The sequence below is a fragment of the Physeter macrocephalus genome, chromosome 12, assembly GCF_002837175.3.
Source record: "Physeter macrocephalus isolate SW-GA chromosome 12, ASM283717v5, whole genome shotgun sequence".
NCBI classification, from domain to species: domain Eukaryota; kingdom Metazoa; phylum Chordata; class Mammalia; order Artiodactyla; family Physeteridae; genus Physeter; species Physeter macrocephalus.
The window spans coordinates 44,082,229-44,099,586 of record NC_041225.1 but is presented as its reverse complement, the minus strand read 5'-3'; the positions used below and the strand labels follow the sequence as shown (position 1 = coordinate 44,099,586).

At 39.6% G+C, this 17,358-nt stretch overlaps 1 protein-coding gene across 5 annotated transcripts in view; it reads left to right on the top strand.

Moving 5' to 3' along the window:
- Positions 1-17,358, top strand: part of DNAJC27 (DnaJ heat shock protein family (Hsp40) member C27) — a 40,231-nt gene that overhangs the window by 7,631 nt on the left and 15,242 nt on the right. For 4 of the 5 annotated variants that reach the window (XR_003682386.1, XR_003682385.2, XM_007102013.2 and 1 more), the window contains exons 2-4: positions 2,168-2,250; positions 7,331-7,400; positions 17,066-17,230. Coding sequence is in view for 3 of the 5 variants with exons in the window: in XM_007102013.2 (XP_007102075.1) it covers positions 2,168-2,250; positions 7,331-7,400; positions 17,066-17,230 (318 nt within the window). In the remaining 2 variants the exon portion in view is untranslated. The remainder of the gene's footprint in view (positions 1-2,167; positions 2,251-7,330; positions 7,401-17,065; positions 17,231-17,358) is intronic. The other variant, XM_007102015.4, reaches the window with a different exon arrangement.

Sequence of the window (17,358 nt, the reverse complement as noted above, 5' to 3'; positions counted from 1 at the left end):
GGCTGGGCCCGTGAGCCATGGCCGCTGAGCCTGCGCGTCCGGAGCCTGTGCTCCGCAACGGGAGCTCCTCAACGGGAGAGGTCACAACAGTGAGAGGCCCGCGTACCGCCAAAAAAAAAAAAAAAAGTGTGTCTCTTTAAATACTTATGGCTAGTGTTTAAATAGTGTACTGGAGTTAAAGGACTTACAGGTCCCTTAATCTCATGAATAATTTAGAAAAAGACTATATTTATTTTTCTAGGATATTGTGAGAGAAAACATTTGAGAAGTGCTTTCAACCTGTAAAGTGTTTTTTAAAAGTATAGCCTCTTAGCAGTACTCACTCCAAAGAAGTTTTTCCTTCAGTTCACAATGAGCTTATTAAGTACTTTTAAAATCAACTGTCCTATTTAATATAGATTGAGGTTCATCAGGAAAGTGTTTGAGCAGAATAAGCTTCATGACCAGCACTTCAAGTAAATTATGTTTCCTGAGTGCTAAGGATTGCCATTAATGTACAAGTCATTTTAATTCAGTTTTTCATTGGCACTGAGCTAATTGCTCAGATATAAAGTTATAAGATATAAAGAAGTAAAATACCGGTGCTTGCCCTCAAGTAGTTTACTGTCTAGCTGAAGAAGTAAGATAAATATGCACATGTGAAAAGATAACAAGGCAGTGAATAACTGATAACAAATACATTATTTATGTATATATACATATATAGTATATGTACTATATACACATATATTATATAAAAAGTGTTAGAGAAGTTCAGTTGTAGGCAAGATCTCTTATAACCTGGAAGCTCAGAGTTTGCACTGGACCTTAAAGGATAAGTAAGATTTGGAAAGAAGGGAGAAAGCTCTTTCCAGGTAGAGAGAAAAGTAATGACAAAAGTCAGGCCTGGGAGTTTTGCAGAAATGGAGGGTTTATATTAGAAGGGTTTAGACAGAAAAGACAGATTAGGGCCAGATTATGGAGGATCTTGAATAATGGACAAAGGAATTTGGATGCTGAACTCTTGGCAGTGAGAAGCCACTGAAGATTTTTGAGTTAGGAAAGTGAAATAACGTTAGTGGTATGCAGTGTTGATTGAAGTTGGGAGGGAAAGGGGACATAAAGACCAATAAAGAATTTCCTGTAGTTGTGGTTGTACAGAAGTAGATGATGAAGACTTAAACCAAAATGGTACCAGTGGGAACTGGAGTGAGGAGAAAGATGGAAGAGACATTCAAAAGAAAATTTAGAAAGACTCAGAATCAAACATGACTTTAATAATTTAATACCCTGTAATTGGGGAAATGGTGGTATTATTAACAGAACTAGGATGTGAGCAGGATTCACTGTTTTTATGTATAAGATTAGTTCATTTTTGGGCGTTTGGAGTTTGTGGAACAGTGAGTGGGGCATCTAAGTAGAAATTAGTCTAGTAGATATTTGGAGATGTGGATCCGGTCTGGGGAGGGAGGTCGAGGTAGACAGATGTTTTGGTGTTATTATTAAAAATATAAGAGTAGAAGAGGTCTTCAAAAGAAAAGAGAAGGACTTCCCTGGTGGCTCAGTGATTAAGAATCCGCCTGCCAATGCAGGGGACACGGATCCAATCCCCGGTCCGAGAAGATCCCACATGCCGCGGAGCAACTAAGCCTACGCGCCACAACTCCTGAGCCTGCGCTCTGGAGCTGGGGAGCCACAACTACTGAGCCCATGTGCCACAACTACTGAAGCCCACGTGCCTAGAGCCCGTGCTCCACAACAAGAGAAGCCACTGCAAGGAGAAGACCGCGCACCGCAAGGAGAAGACCGCGCACCGCAAGGAGAGTAGCCCCCACTTGCTGCAACTGGAGAAAGCCCATGCGCAGCAACGAAGACCCAACGCAGCCAAAAATAAATAAGTAAATAAATAAATAATAATAATTTATTTTTAAAAAAAGAAAAGAAAAGAGAACAAGGATTGAATGCTAAACTGAAAACATACCCATATTTGGTATTAAGGGAAGAATTTTAAAATAATTTTTCTTTAAAATCTTCACCTTTAGTATTTGTTTCAGTTATTTTATAGTTTTGGCTTTTGAAAAAGCTTTGTGTCTCATGGTGAATGAAGAAACCATAATGAAGAAATGTGTTTATTTTGTATACGTTCCCAGAGTGTCTTTATTAAAAGCATGTATTTTTACCTTTTTAGAGCTGTATTATAAAGCGATACTGTGAGAAAAGATTTGTGTCTAAATACCTTGCAACAATTGGAATTGACTATGGAGTCACAAAGTGAGTACATATATTCTTTCCTTGGGTTTGCAAATTACATAGAAATTCAGAACCCTTCTAAACTGATCTGTCTTGAAATGGAGAGTCTGAAGATAAACTGGGACACATAGGAATGAGACCTTTACAGATAGTAGTAATCATATCATTTGTTCATCATGGAGTACCTTCTGTTTGCCAGGCTTCGTGTGGGGTGTAGGGTCTGGTGATGAGCAACTCAGCACAAAGCCTGCCTGGCAGATGTAGCTTTTCAGGAAGCATGTTTCTATATAAGCAGGTCTCTTTAGCACGTATGTTTTTAGAGAATTTTGAAATATTCTCTCCCCGAAGCCTAAATATTATGTGGAAAATTTTCTGTCAGAGAACTTCCTTTTATGATCTTTACATCCTATTAGAATCCAGCAAAAATGATCTGGGAAGAGTAAAATTAGGTATAAATGGGGATTTATTTGGAGCTGAATCAAGGGTGGGTTGAGCTTGGGGAGATAGGGTCACATTAACAGGAAATTACACTGGGGGAGAGTAGAATTGCGGTAGACAGCACATCCCCAAAGGTGGAATTTCAGGTGCTCACTATTCTGACTCCAACCTGCCCCTTCCCTTCTCTCTTATCTCATTCTTTTACACACTTTACTCTCCATCCAGGCTGAATTTGTGCCATCATACTTTCCTATCTCAGTGCCATCATTCATTCTGTCCACCTGAAATGTCCTTTCCCCTTATCTCTCCGCCTGTCAATCTCCTCAAGGTATAAAGTGTAACTGTTCCCATATGGCCTTCTGAACAGCTCCTTTATCAGTCAGGACTCATTTTAGTTGAAAATGACAGAAATATTAAAATTCTTTGCTCTTCATGGGTCTTAGCATAAATTGTCTTGTGTTATAGTTTGTATATGTTTAATGTCTCCTGCTAGATTTAAAGCTCCATTAAGAAGGGGCTATTAGTATAAATTATCTCCAGGTGCCTGGTACAGTGCTTATACATAGTCGATACTCAATAAATAATTATTGTTAGGTAAGATAGATACATCTGAAGAGGAAGTTTGCAACATTAGAATATGAGGGCAACATTCAAGAAGGTAGACTAAAGTGGTAGGGTGTATCTATACTTCAGGGCACAGGATTTCATCAGTTATATGGTGGGATATCCTATTCAAGGCAGTTTTGTTTTGAATCCATGTTAAGTAGCTAATTTATTCATTTAAGAAATAAGAGTTACCATGTTATGCCCTAGAACTGTGGTTTATTCAACAGACTACAGTCATCTCTCAATATCCAAGGGATGCTGGTTCCAGGATCCCCTGTGGATACTAAAATCTGCAGATGTTCAAGTCCCTTATATAAAATAGTGTAGTATTTGCATGTAACCTATGCACATCCTCTCAATACTTTAAATCATCTCTATAATACCTAATACAATATATCAATAAATAGTTTAAAATACAATGTTAATGCTATGTAAATATATAGTTGCCACCTTGCGGCAAATTCAAGTTTTGCTTTTTAGAACTTTCTGGAATTTTTTTTCTGAATATTTTTGATCCAAGTTTAGTCGAATCCATGGATACAGAGCCTTCTGTAAGGCTGACTGTATTGTTTCTGGTTTATTTTATTTTATTTTATTTTTGGTCTTATGGTGAGGAGGAGGCTATGATTGACAAGCCAAAAAAAAAAAATCAATTCACATAATCCAATTATAAGGATGTAGCTGGGCCTCAGAGATCGCTGGAACCAGGGAGAGAATATAACCTGGTCCTTTCATGACGTGTCTCTCTCTACCTTTTGACTCCTTCTCCACAGCTGCTGGTAGCTCTCAAGTTTACCAAAACTAATCACAAATTTAAAAAATACCAGGTAAGGTTTTGATTGTCCAGGTGGAGATAGGTGCCTTTCCCCAGCTCAGTTAGCTGTGGCCACAGAGTGGCATCAAAAAAGAAGATGGAAGAACCCATTTAAACCACAGTTGGGAGACGAGGGTACTCTTTTGGGCAGTCAAAACAATAGATTCGTATCTGTAGAGCTGATTCACTTTGTTATACAGCAGAAACTAACACACCATTGTAAAGCAATTATACTCCAATAAAGACGCTACAAAACAAAAATAGATTCCCACTCCATCCTTCAGATTTCAGTATGCTTAAGAATTAGTTGTAGAGTTTGTGAAAATGAATATTCCTAAGACCCACCCACTAAGATTCTGATTCTCTGGATCTGAGGTGGGGCACAGGACTACATTTTAAACACCCTCCCCATATTTCCATATAATGATGCAGGTGGTCTTCAGGCCACAATTTAGGAAAGCACTGGCTTGAGGTAATGAATTACCATTTTTCTTAAGGTAATTTCCTCTGTCAGACTTCTGAATTAAATTGACCTCTTTTGAGTTTCAATTTGTGAACACATTTGTGTTACTTCCTGATTTTATAAACTTCAGTTCCATCCCTTCTCAGCTGCTATCTGACAAAACTTTCTAATATAAATTGTTCCACGAGATCTAATGCAGATGCTCTCAAACTCTGTTACTATTTTGTTTTGTTTTGCTGTTCTCACACTCTCTTTTCTAAGATGGATCCTGATTTCACAGATGTTAAAATGAAAACAAATGTGCATCTTAGAATTGATGAAATATGGCAGAGAATTCAGGAATGAAGAAATCATGATGATTAGTGGTTAGTTTGATTGAAATATAGAAGTAATATAAAACAACTGTAGGAATTATGGTTTCAGAAAAGAAAGTGAAGAAAAGTGAAAAAAAAGTAATGGAGAGAGGATATCATAAACTTGCACAGGGAACAATAATCATAAATAAACCAGGAGGTAGTATAGAAACAACGGGAGCAGGTGCTGCTGTCCTTGTAGTCCATGGGAGGGACTTTTATCAATGCTGTCTAAACTGAAACATGTTACTTAAAAAAACATAACTTTAATCTGTTAATTTATTGCTAATAATCTCCATTTTTAACCTTACAGGAATCTTTTTAGGAAATACTGTTTCTGTCGTACAGAGCGTTTATATTTAAAGCTCAATAATTCCTCCCAGTTTACATCAGCTTCTTTCTTTTTCTTTTGTTAAATTCAGTGAAATGTAAATTTTATGCTTTTAAATTAATATAATCCCAATTTTATAAAAATATTTATGTCTATCAGTCTTATCTATGTACAGAAAGAAGTCTACAGTAATGTTCATCTATATTAATGAAGGTTTTTCTTCTGGGTGATAGGATTTGGGATAACTTTTAAACTTTCATCTTTCTACTTTTCTTTAGTGTTTGAATTATTTATGATGTTTCATTCATTCATTTTCCAATAGTGATTTTAATTTTTTTTTTTTTGCATGTGAACATTCATAGAAGCTATATTTCTAGTAGCGCCAAGTTAGAAACAACTCAAATGTCCATCAACAGATTAACAGATAAACAAACTGTGGCATATTCATATGATGGAATACTACTCAGGAACAAAAAGGAACAAACTATTCATATAGGCAACAACATAGATAAACCCTAAAATAATAATGTTGAGTAAAAGAAGGTAGACAAAAAAGTGAACACACGGTATGATTCCACATATATCCAATTCTAGAAAAAGTAAACTGATCTAATAGTGACTGATAGCAGATCAGTGGTTGGCTAAGTAGGGCAGGAAGGGCAGGAAGGAGGGGTTGCAAAGGGGCCCAAGGAAATGAGTGATATGTTCATTGTCTTGACTGTGGTGATGGCTTCACAGGCGTAGACATATGTCATGCTCATCAAATTGTATACTTTAAACATGTGCAGCTTACTGTACATCAATTATACTTCAGTAAAGCTGTTCAAAAGGAGGAGGAGGGAATGTGGCAGCCCTTGACCCCGTGGTGGAGACCAGTCACTCCTCTGCTCTCCTGGTTGGGTGCAGATGTGAGTGTGGAGTTTATCTACAGAATCACGTCTCCTCTGCCATCCAGGTATTCTTTACCTACACAGCTGCCTCTCCCCCAGTTGTTCCAGGTTTCTCAAAGGCAGGGCAGTGCCTTCTGTGTCCAGCCTCTCCTGGGGTTGACCATTCTAGTCTGGTCACATATTTGCAGAGATGGGCAGCCAAGATAGGGAGGTTCTGTAACATCTGGTGCGTGGGCTCTGCTGCTTCAGAGGGCAGAAATGGAGCCACACAGGAGCCACAGGGACCTCATGCCAGGTCAACACCTTTGCTGGGCAGCTTGCCCTCGGTTTGCCCTAACACCACTGAGTGCGGGCGGGGAGACGACTCCACACCCTTCTTTCCAGATAAGAAAACGGAGGCCCAGAGTCCTGGGGTGGGGACCAAGGTGAAAAAAGAATGGAAACGGCCTCCCAAAGGAGGCTGCCTGCAGTCACGCACAATCCTTCAAGGGTCCCGCGGCCTGCCCCATTACTCCGTCAGCCATCCCCAACCAGCCGCCTTTGCTATAGAAACAGTAATAGTGATTTTCCTTTAAAAAAATAAAAGGACTGGAAGCAAGTATACTGTGATGTTAACAGTAGTTAATTCTAACATGAATGGTTGTTACTTCCCTTTTTGTTCTCTCCTGTATTTCCAAATTTCTGAAAACAAATTGACTATTGTTCTTGCTCATATGAAGGGCATAGGAAAATTAAACAATCAACATTAATAATATACATCTTTATACTGTTTATTTTATACTATTTATTGTACTGCATGGTAACCAAGCATAACCAGTAGTAATTACGATGTCTTACTAAGTGAAGTAAAACATTTTGTTTTCCTTCATCTTGCTCCTACTGTCCCAAATCCATTTTTTTTTTTTAACACCACAGTAATAGCTACTATTTGTTTGTTACGGGGTGTGGACTGAAGTGTCGAGGTAAGGTGAGGCTAAATGAGGGTGTTTATTCCAAGTGAGTTCAGGGTTCTTAAAACAGGAGCCACCTGCCAGGTTGTGGCTCCTGTTGTAAAGATTATCTAGAATCAAGAAGAGGCACTAAGAAGGTACCTCTTTTAAATTTCATACACATAACCTTTTGAAATTCATAAGTGACATAAATGATATTAATATGAATACAGAAGCCATGACCTTCTTTGGGATTGTTTGCATTTGAACATTTCAGGGTACAAGTCAGAGACAGAGAAATCAAAGTTAACATCTTCGATATGGCTGGACATCCCTTCTTCTACGAGGTGAGAAAGACTTTTTGAGAAAACCTATATCCAGTATTGTCAGTGGGTTGAAGGAAAGATCCCGAATTACCAAACAACCAATATTCAAGTCATGTGTAAAAACAGGTAAATTTAGCTGGTGTTTGTGGCTTCCCTTTGGAGCTTTAGCTTAATGGATATCTGTTGGTCTTTTGTGCTATCCCCTTAAATAGTGGTAGGAAATTTTGTTGCTAATGTTTCAAACACTTAGATAAGACATTTTAACCTTCAAAGGACTGTTGCTTTTTACTTTGTGCCTTAGCCCAGAATGTGAAAAGATAATTACATAAGTACAGGGACTTAGGAATTCAGAAATGAACCCTCGGTAGCAGTGTTCTAGAGTGATTTTCCAGTGCACTCCTCAGTCATGTGTGCTCTCTCCCCAGAAGAAGCTAAAGCAGCCTCACTTGGTTTACTTTCATCTGCTTATCAGTCCTAAGTAGTCTCAAAATCAATCTCATGGCCTTTATCTTTTGTTTTTCCTTCCTTGGGTTTTTCATTTATTTCCTCCCTTCTGCTTGCTTTGGGTTTATTCTACTCTTCTTGTTCTAGGTTCCTGAGGTGGGAGCTTAGATTATTGATTTGAGACTTTCTTTTCTGATGTATGCATTTAGTATTATAAATTCCCCTCTCACTACTGCGTAGCTGTATCCCACAAATTTTGATATGTTGTATTTTCATTTTCATCTCATTCATCCAGCTTTTAAAAAAATTTCCCTTGAGATTTTCTGTTTGACCTGTGGATTATTTAGAAGTGTGTTGTTTAGTTTCCAAGTGTTAGAAATTTTCCTGTTATCTTTCTGTTATTGATTTCTAGTTTGATTTCATTGTGATCAGAGAACACACTATATGATTTCAATTTTTAAAAATTTGTTGACTTTTCTTTTTCATGGCCCAGGATGTGGTCTATCTTGGTATATGTTACATGGGTGCTTGAAAAGAATGTATATTCTGGGGCTTCCCTGGTGGCGCAGTGGTTGAGAATCTGCCTGCTAATGCAGGGGACACGGGTTCGAGCCCTGGTCTGGGAGGATCCCACATGCCACCCGCGATGGTGAGAGGCCCGCGCACCGCGATGAAGAGTGGCCCCCGCTTGCCACAACTAGAGAAAGCCCTCGCACAGAAATGAAGACCCAATACAGCAAAAATAAATAAATTAATTAATAAACTCCTACCCCCAACATCTAAAAAAAAAAAAAAAAACAGAATGTATATTCTGCTACTGTTGGATAAAGTGATCTATAAATATTTATTAGAGCCTGTTGGTCAGTGGTGTTGTTGTTGAGTTCTTTTTTATCCTTGCTGATTTTCTGTTTAGTTCTGTCAGTTGCTAAAAGAGGGGTTTTGAAGTTTCCAACATTAATTGTGGATTTGTCTGTTTCTCCTTTCAATTCTATTGATTTTTGCTTCACATATTTTGCAGCTATCTTGTTTGGTGCATATACATTTAGGATTGCTATTCCTTCATTATATAATTTTATTATTATATCTTGTTCCCCCTGTGTCTCTGGTAATTTTCTTTCTAATGTCTATTTTATCTGATATTAATATAGACATTTCTTCTTTCCTTTGATTAATATTTTCATGATACATCTTTTTCTATCCTTGCACTTTCAGCCTGCTTATATCGTTATATTTGAAGTGATAAGACAATACATAGTTCAATCATGTTTTTTAATGTATTATGCCAATTTCTGTCCTTAGACCACCTACTGTTACGTAGTTATTGATATGTTAGTGTTTAAGTTTATTATTTTTTTGTTTTCCTTTTTTTTTTTTTTTTTAATGAATTTATTTATTTTTGGCTGCTTTGGGTCTTCGTTGCTGCCCGCGGGCTTTCTCTAGTTGTGGTGAGCGGAGGCTACTCTTCGTTGCAGTGCACGGGCTTCTCATTGTGGTGGCTTCTCTTGTTGTGGAGCACGGGCTCTAGACACGTGGGCTTCAGTTGTTGTGACACGTGGGCTCAGTAGTTGTGGCTTGTGAGCTCTAGAGCACAGGCTCAGTAGTTGTGGTGCACGGGCTTAGTTGCTCTGTGGCATGTGGGATCTTCCCGGACCAGGGCTCAAACCCGTCCCCTTCATTAGCAGGTGGATTCTTAACCTCTGTGCCACCAGGGAAGCCCTTGTTTTCCATTTTTCATTTCTGTTTTCTTTTTCCTGCCTACCTGTGGGTTACTTGAACACTTTTTGAATTCCATTTTGATTTGTCAATAGTGTTTTTTAAATAATTTTGTTTATTTTATTTATTTTATTTTTGGCTGCGTTGGGTCTTCGTTGCTGCACACGGGCTTTCTCTAGTTGTGGCGAATGGGGGCTACTCTTCGTTGCGGTGCGCGGGCTTCTCATTGCAGTGGCTTCTCTCGTTGCGGAGCACCGGCTCTAGGCACACAGGCTTCAGTAGTTGCGGCTCGTGGGTTAGTTGCTCCTCGGCATGTGGGATCTTCCTGGACCAGGGATTGAACCCATGTCCCCTGCATTGGCAGGTGGATTCTTAACCACTGTGCTACCAGGGAAGCCCCTCTATAGTGTTTTTGAGTAAATCTTTCTGCATAGCTTTATTAGTGGATACTCTAGTTATTATACTATATAAGTTATCACAGGCTACTGGTGTTGTTGCTTTAACAATTTGAGTGGAGTATAGAAACTTTACCTTCTTTTACGCCCCTTTATCCTCTCCCATTTATAATATAATTGTCTTAAATATATTCTCTAAGTATATTAGAAGCACAACAGTGTTTAATTTTTGCTTAACTGTCAAACATAATTTAGAAAACTTGAGAGAAGGAAAGCATATTGTATTCACCTGTATTTTTACTCACTCTGTTCTTTCATCCTTTGTTATGTTCCAGGGTTCCTTCTTTTATCATTTCCTTTCTGTGTGGAGGATTCCTTTAGCCATTCTTTTAGTGTAGCTCTGCTGGCAACAGATTCTCTTAGTTTTCCTTGATTAAGAATGTTTTGGTTTCTCCTTTGGTCCTGGAGAATTTTTTTTTTGCAGGTTATGGGATTCTGGTTCGATATTGTTACCAAACCAAACTTGGGTCCACTCGCCTGTGCGCAGTAAATCCAATTCTACTGACAATAGGTTGTGGTGAAGGAAAGTGCAGCAGTTATTGCAGGGTGCCAAGCAGGTAGTCCCGGACAGCTAATGCTGGAAAAAAAAAAACCCCGAATTCCCGAAGGGTTTCAGCAAAGCATTTTTAAAAGCAAGGGCACCCCCCTTCAACGCCCCCGCACAGGGTATGTGATCAGCTTGTGCACAATTCTCTGATTGGTTGATGGTGGGATAACAGGGCAGAATAATAGGAATTAACATGATCAATCCTTAGGCGCCAGTAGGTCCGGGGGAGGGGGGGCTTTGTGCTCATGATCATCAAGTAATTAATTTCTTCCATTGGTGGTTTTAGCATCTGTAAAACAACTCAGGAAGTGTGCATCAGATACTATTATCTAGGTACTTCAGAGAGGAGGTACAGCAGAGGATATGGGGGAGGGGTCTGTCCTGAAAAGTCCCCATAGTGTCCTGCTCGGTTACAATTTTTCTTTTTTTTCAACACTTGAAAAATAGTGTGCGTCTTTCCTCCGGCCTCATGGTTTCTGATGAAAAATCTGCTGTCATTTGAAATGGTTTTTTCCCCCATTTTTTTTTTTAACATTGTCAATACTTTTTTATATGAGATCAGGTCCATTTCATCTTAAACTTAGAAATTTCTGCCGTAAAATTGTTTCAACTCTGCATTTAAGAAAGAGCAGTTTTTTAAACATTGTATTTCATGGGAAAATAGTACATATCACAGAAAACTTCCTACTTTGCTGTTTTCTCTAATTTCTCTTGAGCACTGTGCAAAGTTATTTCATGTTATATGAGAATCATTTCTCCTCTTATAATATTCCTCTTCTCTACTTAGATTTCCTTATCATTTGCGGTTTTGAAGCCAGCTCTTGTACTCACTGAGCCTCTTAATCCCCTGTAATTTCACTGCTTTCAGGGAAGAAGTGGGGTTTCTGAGGAATGGGATATTTATTGGGAAGGTTAACTTATTTAGGTTCGGAGAGGTGTCATTTTTTCTCTGACCGCTTTCATGATATTTTTCCTTTGTCTTTAATTTTTACAGGTTTAATTATGATGTCTTTTGGCATGGATTTCTTTGAGTTTTTCCTGTTTGGGGTTTTCTCAGCTTCTTGAATCTGTAGGTTTATGTCTCCTGCCAAATTTGGGAAGTTTTCATCCATTATTTCTTTAGTACTTTTCAGCCCCACCACGTTTCTCCTCTCCTTCCAGGACTCTGATCTTATTATAGTCTCACAGGTCCCTGAGGCTCTGTTTTGTTTCTTTTTCCTTTCTTTCTTTTTTCCTTTTCTTTTCTTTCCTTTTTTAAATTTATTTTCTCTCGATTTTTCAGATTAGGTCATTATTGTTTTGCCTTCCGTTTCACTGATTCTTTCCACTGTCTCCTCCATTCTGCTCTTGAGCCCAACTATAATACTAGGCTTTTTATTTCATTCATTCTATTTTTCAGTAATTTATTTTTCTAAAATTTCCACTCAGCCTTTGCTTGAGTGGGTGGGAGTGGTGAGACAGAGTTTTTCTGAGGTGTCAGGCTGAAGTAGAGTGGTTATCATCTTTCCTGGTCCTTCACTAAAGAGAGCAGGCTTTTGTTAGGCTTGTGTTGGTCTGTACCCATTGGCATTTCCAGGTTGTACTTCTGCAGCTCTAAGTTTTGGATACATGAGGCAAAAGAAAACCCAGGGAACTCACTGATGTGTCATTCCTCAGGTCCTGAGGTACCTAGCTTGTCTGCCTTCTTATTCCCACCTTCCAGAATCTTCTTTTTGTTTGTTTTTTTTACTTGTACTTAGCGGAAAGCATAGGGAAAAGCACATGTACTCCATCTTCCCACAGGAAACGTAACTTTTAATGGCTATATAATCTTCCATCTTGTGCATATACCCAAATATTTAGGTTAAATGAATTCCTTTCAAATGTGAAGCCTTACAGTGGATTAAATCAATTTTACAAGTATAGAATATTGTCAGTGAAAAAGGAATGGAGGCTCTAGGTGACCAAAGTTTGACATAGATTCTAACTACCAGAAATGCTAACATAAATCTTAGATTACACCAAAGTCATGTAAGTGGAAAGTTAGAAGACGCCTGAGAATTATGTGGTCCAGACTTCTGTCATTGTAGGATTTCTTTCTGTAGCATTCCTGATTGATGGCCATCATTCATTCACCAGATAACAGTATGCCAGTTTCTATGCTGCACACTGAAAATACACAGCCCCAGTTTTCATGACACATAATTATGTCAGAGAAGACACATGGTAAACAAAGGACAGAATGCCTGGGAGCATTTAATACCCACACCTAGCTTATCTGGAAGGTCAGGAAATCCTATTGAAGGAAGCAACATTTAAACTGAGTCTTGATGGAGAAGTAAGAGTTATGTAGGTTGGTGGGAATCCAGCGACAGTATAATACACGGGACAGTTTTGAGTGGTGCAGACTGTTAGAGTTTGGAGAATGAGTATCTCTAATGATAGGGTCTCACTACTTCATGAGTTAATCCTTTACAGAGTTAAAATCTCTACATTAACAACTTCTCTGTTATGAGGCTGCCTTCCTTTGAATTTGCTACTGATGCTGGCCTTGTTTTTGAAGCAACATAGCCTGAGTCTGTGCTTCTACAAGAGAACCTTCCTAATATTTGTTAATCTGCACCTTTCCACGTAAAACATTTTTTATTCCTGCCACAGCTAGACCAATCAGCATCCTGTGTGGATAACCTCTAGGTAGCTGATAGGGAGCTGAGAACTGAACACAACATTCCAGATATTGTCTAACTAGTGAAAAAGACTGAGTGTTCTGTTACTTCTATCATTAGACACTAGACTCTTATTAATGCAACCCAAAATTGCAATAGCTATTTTTTAGCAGCTCACAAAAATAAAAGTATAATTAATAGAAGCACCTTGAAATCACCACTTCTAAAGTGCCTTTTCTCCAAAATAGCCATGATCTCTCCTTTTTGGTCAAGTATTTGCTGTCTGTAGCTCAAACCCTCCTATTTGATGAGACCAAAGCCATCATCTTCTTTCTAAGCCCTAAACTGACCAAAGTACACCTTTGCCCAGCACATACCTAGTGAAGCATCCACAGTCATTTTCAAGGTCCCTGGCTTCCTCAAATCCTTAGTGTCTGTCCTCCATTGAAGCTTCCATTGTCACCAGTCCATTTGACAGTTTTACCCAAAGGGCCTGCTGAGAAAAGACAGTCTGCTTAGTATGTCAGATAGCAATCTCGGAGGAAAGTGTCAGAGAGGGGACTCCTAAGAGAATGATGGCCTGTATTTTACCACGAGTCTTGCTTCCACTGGTGCACACAGCTGAATTCTGGGGTTTATTGGGATGAGTTAGTGGGTCTATTAAAACTTTCTGAGGCCTGAGTGATATTAAACTAACAGCTTTCTCTAACCTACAAGCTAGAAAGTTTGCCATCTCTGCTTTAAAATGAAATAATTCCAGTTCCCTTAGCAGCCTATTTAATTAAACTTTGGATGCGGCAGTCTGCCAGGACTACAGTAGAAAGCTCTTTGGGGAGGTAAGAATAATGGAACTCTAGGGACCACTGAGGCATCAACTTTGACCTTTCCATTTTACAGAAACTAAGGCTTGAGGTAATAAAGTCACTTACTCAAGATGACAGCTAGTTGCTGAACCCAGACTTGAACTTGAGTCCCTTGAAAGAGAAATCCATTGAGCTCATTTAATTCTCTTTTTACACACAAATCTCCCTCTGAACAGCATGATCTGATTTTGGAATTCTTTCCCCTTTTGGCCTCTACTTTTGTTCTCTACTGTAGCACATTCAGCCATTTGATTATACAAATACTTATACCTGCTAGGCCCAGGGGGTGACACAAAGATGATGTGTTCCTTCATGGCGCTTACAGTCTAGTGGGGAAGACAGCTGGATATGCTACTAACTATGAAACTAGACAGGAAGTGACATGAGTGCTGTTAAAGTACAGAATGCTGTGGTATTCCAGGGGACATAGAGATTGCATTCTGTTTTGCAGGTGGAGGGGATTAGGTGGTGAGAAAGGGGGATGAAGAAGCTACATGAAAAATACAGCATTATAGCTAGATCTTAGAAAATGAAAGATGAAGAGGTATCCATTTCCAGGTGTAGTTAGGAAGGCATAGGACAGGTTTGGGGAATGAGAGATTATCCAGTTTGAAGTACGGGGAACAGGAGGGGGATAAAGCTGGGAAATTGGTGGAGGACTGATCAGACACTGTTAATATCAATTAAAAGAGTTTGAACTTTGGAGGGTGGGCAGTAGGGAAACACTAAAGAATTTTTGAGCTGGGGCTTTAAAAAGATACATATGCACAATATATAACGTTGCTAGGGAGATTGCTTAGAAGACTCTTGCAGTCGTGCAGTCAAGAGATAATGTTGGCAATGAAAATGGAAAGGAAGTGCCAGTGCAAGAAGCATGGCAGAGGCGGCTTCTAGAGAACTGTTTGAATCTGCTGGGCAAAGGAACAGAAGAGCAGCAGAGGCTAACACCAGGCTTTCAGGCTTTCAACCTGAGTGACTCAGTAAGGGGTGTGCTGCTTTCATCACTAGAAGTTCAAGAGAAGGAAAAGTTTAGGAAGGAATGAATTGGAGGGTTTCCTGTTGTGCAGATGGAATCTGAGTTTCCAACAGGACATTCAGCTGGAAGTCTAGAGCTCATTGGAAATGTGGGTCTAGAAGCTCTGATTAAAGGACTCAGCTTGGGGGTTCTCACAGTTGAAACCGTGCAAGTGGTTGATTTTGCTGAGTTGGGAGGAAGGATAACAAAGAAAGGACGAGGGCCCAGGACAGGGTTTGGAATTGTGGCGGCAGTCTAGAGTGGGAGCAATGGAGAGAAGAGGAGTCGGTGGAAGAAAAATCAGTTAAGAACCTGGAGAATGTGGTGTGAGGGAGCCCAGGCAGCAGGAGTTTCTAGACAGAAGGGAAAACTCTATTGTAACTCCTGCAGGAGGGCTAAGGGCCATGAGTACTGAGGGTAGAAGACACCTTCCTGGTCTTCATCACATTAAATTAGTTCCAATTTTGTTGGTTTTGATTTTAGGGGATAGCTTTCTATGTTTATATAAATTAAGAGGCACTCACATTCTTGGTCCAGGTGTCTCTCTATGCTCAGAAACCTATAGACACTTCATGCCAGACATGTGAGAGATGTCTTCATTCTTACTACATATCCAGCGTGAGTCTGAGTACTTACTGGAATTTTCTGAAAAGAACGTATAATACATGGCCTCTGTCAAGATTCTTACTGGAATTTTGGCCTGAAATCCCCCAGTCTGTCAGTGTTGTTCCTTATCCGCCTAACCTGTCATGTTAGCGCCTCTACCACTTTATTGCGCCCTGTACTTCATGCTGCCTCTTCCCAGAATTGAAGATATGCCCCAGAGGTCAGTTGCCTTTTTTTTTTTTAAAAGGAACATCTATTTATTTATTTGTTTGTTTGTTTGTTTGTTTATTTTTGGCTGCGTTGGGTCTTCGTTGCTGCACGCGGGCTTTCTCTAGTTGCGAGGAGCAGGGGCTACTCTTCGTTGCGGTGCACGGGCTTCTCATTGCGGTGGCTTCTCTTGTTGCGGAGTACAGGCTCTAGGCACGCGCACTTCAGTTGTGGCATGCGGCCTCTAGAAACACAGGCTCAGTAGTTGTGGCACACGGGCTTAGTTGCTCCGCGGCATGTGGGATCTTCCCAGACCAGGGCTCGAACCCATGTCCCCTACATTGGCAGGCAGATTCTTAACCACTGCACCACCAGGGAAGTCCTCGGTTGCCATTTTTAATAAGAACATCAAAGGAGGACAGTCAGAATGAATGCAAGGAAGGAAAGGAGAAGGTGCTGATACACATTGTTTTCCAGGCACTATTTAGGTGCTCTGCCTTCATTATCTCATTTGATCCTCATAATAACCCTGTGAAGTAAGTAGTGTTATCCCCATTTTACAGATGAGGAAACTGAGATGCAGAGAGGTTATGTGACTTGCCCAAGATCACACAACTAGTAAGTAAGTGTGAACCCAGATCTGACTCCAGAGCCCATGCTCTTTTCCACTGCATCACACAGACACTCAGAGTTTGGAGTTCTAGAGTTGCTATAGAGACCCAAGAGTCATAGGGAGGTTCTGCCTAGCATCGTGGGGGAAGCCAGCTTTGGGATGTGATATATAAATGGCTGTACCTACTGCTGATACTTGTGTCATTTCTTGCCTTAAGTTCTTTTTAATTATTCACTCACCTTCCTAGTTCTCCCTAAGAAGAATGCTATATAATTTGTGTTCTTTTAAAGGCCTACTAACAACAATTAAAGATTGATCGCCTCTGGGGAGTGGGACTGGGGGTGAGGAGGGGTGGGGCAGGAGGCCGTTAGTTCCATCACAAGTCCTTCTATACTGAGAGACTTTTTAAATTATTATTATGTTACTTTGATTTTAGAAAAAGCCCTCCAAAGGCCAGTAGTACAATTAGAAAACACTGAATACACAAAAGAACACACTTTGCTAAGTCAATGACTGCAAGATATACTTTAATAAAATCATAATACCTACATTTTGTGCACCTGTTCTTTTACGTAAAGGTTCGTAATGAGTTTTACAAGGACACACAGGGTGTGATACTGGTCTATGATGTTGGGCAGAAAGATTCCTTTGATGCCCTTGATGCATGGCTGGCAGAAATGAAGCAAGATCTTGGACCTCATGGAAACATGGAAAATATTGTATTTGCAGTGTGTGCCAACAAGGTAACTGCTTTGGAAATGGTATGCTCAACTTTCTAGGTTCATTATGGGAAGGGTGTGGCTGAGTTTTGGGGAATAAATAAAAAGAAAAAAATTCTGCAATCTGTAATATAGGAATCAACAGCTTTTCA